At 37.8% G+C, this 2,624-nt stretch overlaps 1 protein-coding gene across 1 annotated transcript in view; it reads right to left on the bottom strand.

The window, feature by feature from the left end:
* Positions 1-2,624, bottom strand: part of SLC66A3 (solute carrier family 66 member 3) — a 21,510-nt gene that overhangs the window by 3,209 nt on the left and 15,677 nt on the right. The window contains exon 5 of the mRNA XM_007935087.1: positions 959-1,079. Coding sequence (XP_007933278.1) covers positions 959-1,079 — 121 coding nt within the window. The remainder of the gene's footprint in view (positions 1-958; positions 1,080-2,624) is intronic.

Genomic DNA, 2,624 nt, shown 5'->3' on the forward strand with positions numbered 1-2,624 from the left:
AGGATTGCCCAACCTTCCTTCCGAGGAGTGGCTGGTGGGTTTGAACCGCCAGCCTTCTGGTTAGCAGTCAAGTGCCTTAGGCACTGGAAACCCAAGGAGGAGTTACTACGAGTCGGGTCCCACTCAACGGCACATAACAACAACAACAACAACAATAAATAATCTATCTAATCAGCAATTCCAAAAACCATACATATATTACATAATAGCACTTCAATATTTTACAGCTAAAAGTAAAAAAAAGATTTTAAAGTAACTTTTGATATAAAGATCCATGCCAGCAATCCTGGATGGAGAAATTGGTCCTTTAAGACCTAGAAAAACCATGAAGAAGTATAATTAAAATACCTCATACTAGTAAATCTTACATGATAGCTCTGAATTTTAAAATTTTTCTACACATATCTATATGATATATATATATAGATCATATATATAGAGAGAGTTCACGTATATATCTTAGGTAATTCTTGTAAGAACCCAAATAAACAAAGTTGATCCCAAACAGTCAAGCTCCAGAAAAACTGCACTGCTACAAATTACATTGATGCTCAAAAGCCAATGCATGATTTTCTTAATCAGATCTTTTTACTCTGGTACATCACAAAGATTCCAAACTTCGAAACAAATTAGTGGATTAAATATTTCTAACCTCTTGATGTTTTCAAAGAACAGGAGAGGGCTGTTAATATCAGGGTAGATTTCTGGAGAGAGGTGTGCTTTCATTCATTTTACTATTTTTTTTATTTTTTGCAACTGGAATACAAATCTTGTGGAAAATGGAGAACAGTGTGTATTAAATTGGCCTTGTAAATATAGATAGATATAGGATGTTTTATCTCAATAGATGTTAGCAAAGCTCTAGGGATCATGATCCCTAGACCCCAAGTTAACACCCTCTTCCAGGTAGACAGCTGATGTTACAGAGCACACCCCGCAATTTGAGTCGTTCTCTTACTTGCACAAGTATAAGAAGAGAGGCTCCATGTCAGGGCGCTCACAGCTCCTGAGTCCCTTGTCTTCCACAGATACTGGAGCTGAGCGTATTTACTGGCTGCACTAATGAAGGTACATAAATTCTGTTTGCAGATAAAAATGAGAAAGGAGTCCATTTGTTAAAAAAGCAAAAGAACACCAGAGTCGGAAAGCACTTTTGAAGCCAAATTTTCAGGTCAAGTAATAACCAATATGTACATGGTAGAAACCTAAGTTTGGTGAGAAAAGAATGCAACAGGTATTTATTTATAACCCACTTATTCCAAATTTGGGGGCATTCAACCATAAAGTTTACTGAGGCATTTTAATGATGAAGGGGAATCTCTGTGCTCCAAGCATTGTGTTCCAGGCACTGGGCCATGTTAAAAGCAAACTCAGTCTAGAGGAGGGGGATGGAAAAGCAGATAATGGCAACAGAGAATGATAAGCTCAGTAACATGATATATTGGCTGTGGAAACTGAAATCCAGAGAGTCTTAAAAGTTGGCATGCTTAAGTCCAGTAAAGAAAGATTTTTATTTAACAAACATGTATATATTGTTAACTGCCCTCGTTATCAGTTACCATCAAGGTGGCCTGATGTGTAAGAGAACAAAACACTGCATGGTTCTGAGCCATCTCCATGATCTTTGAATGTGTGAGTCCATTACTGAGACTACTGTGTCAATGCATCTCATTGAAGGTTTTCCTCATTTTTGCTGGCCCTCTAAGTGTACCAAACTACGTCCTTTTCTAGTGATTGGTCCTTCCAAAATAAGCATGATTAAGTCTTGCCATCCTCACTTCTAAGACACATTCCATTATATTTCTTCTAAGACTGATTTGTTTGTTCTTCTGACAGTACATGGCATATTCAGTATTTTTCATCAGCATGACAACTGAAATGCATTAATTATTTTTTCATAATCCTTACTATTTACGAGAAACAGCTTTAACTTCTTTACAGATAGTAACTCATTTCATTCTCATAATAATTCTATCAAACCAAAAAAATAAAAAATAAAAAACCTCACTGCCATCTAGTCAGATCCAACTCATAGCGACCCCTCCTTAGGTTTCTGAGGCAGTATCACTACAGAAATAGACTGCCACTCTTTCTTCCAAGGAGTGGCTGGTGGGTTTGAACCACCAGACTTCTGGTTAACAGTCAAATGCCTTAGACACTAGTATTATCTTCATTTTACAGATAAGGAAACTAAGGCACAGAGAACTTACATAACCTTCTCAAGATCATAAGGCTAGTCTGACAGAGACTGGTGGAACCCCTGAGACTATGGCCCTTAGCCATGCTTCAAGCCTGGACCTGAACTTACTCCCATGACTCAGCCTTCAGCCGAATAATAGGCCTATGAGGTAAACAGTACCACCAGGGAGTTATGCACTCCATAGAAGAATCAACAACATGAGCTCAAAAGGGCAGCAATGGCCCAAGAATAAAGCTCAGAAGGCAGGAAAGGATAGGAAAGAAGGATGAAAGGAAATGGTAAACACATAGAGGAAGTGGGAAAAGTGATGTTATGTTGTGGGGATTGCAATGAATGTCACAAAACAAAATGTGTTACCATTGTCAAAAACCATTTTGCTCTGTAAACTTTCACCTAAAGCCCCACAAGTTATTTAATATAAATA

Source organism: Orycteropus afer, unplaced genomic scaffold, assembly GCF_000298275.1.
Source record: "Orycteropus afer afer isolate SDZICR_OR568_19922 unplaced genomic scaffold, OryAfe1.0 scaffold00025, whole genome shotgun sequence".
In the NCBI taxonomy this organism is placed as follows: Eukaryota; Metazoa; Chordata; class Mammalia; order Tubulidentata; family Orycteropodidae; genus Orycteropus; species Orycteropus afer.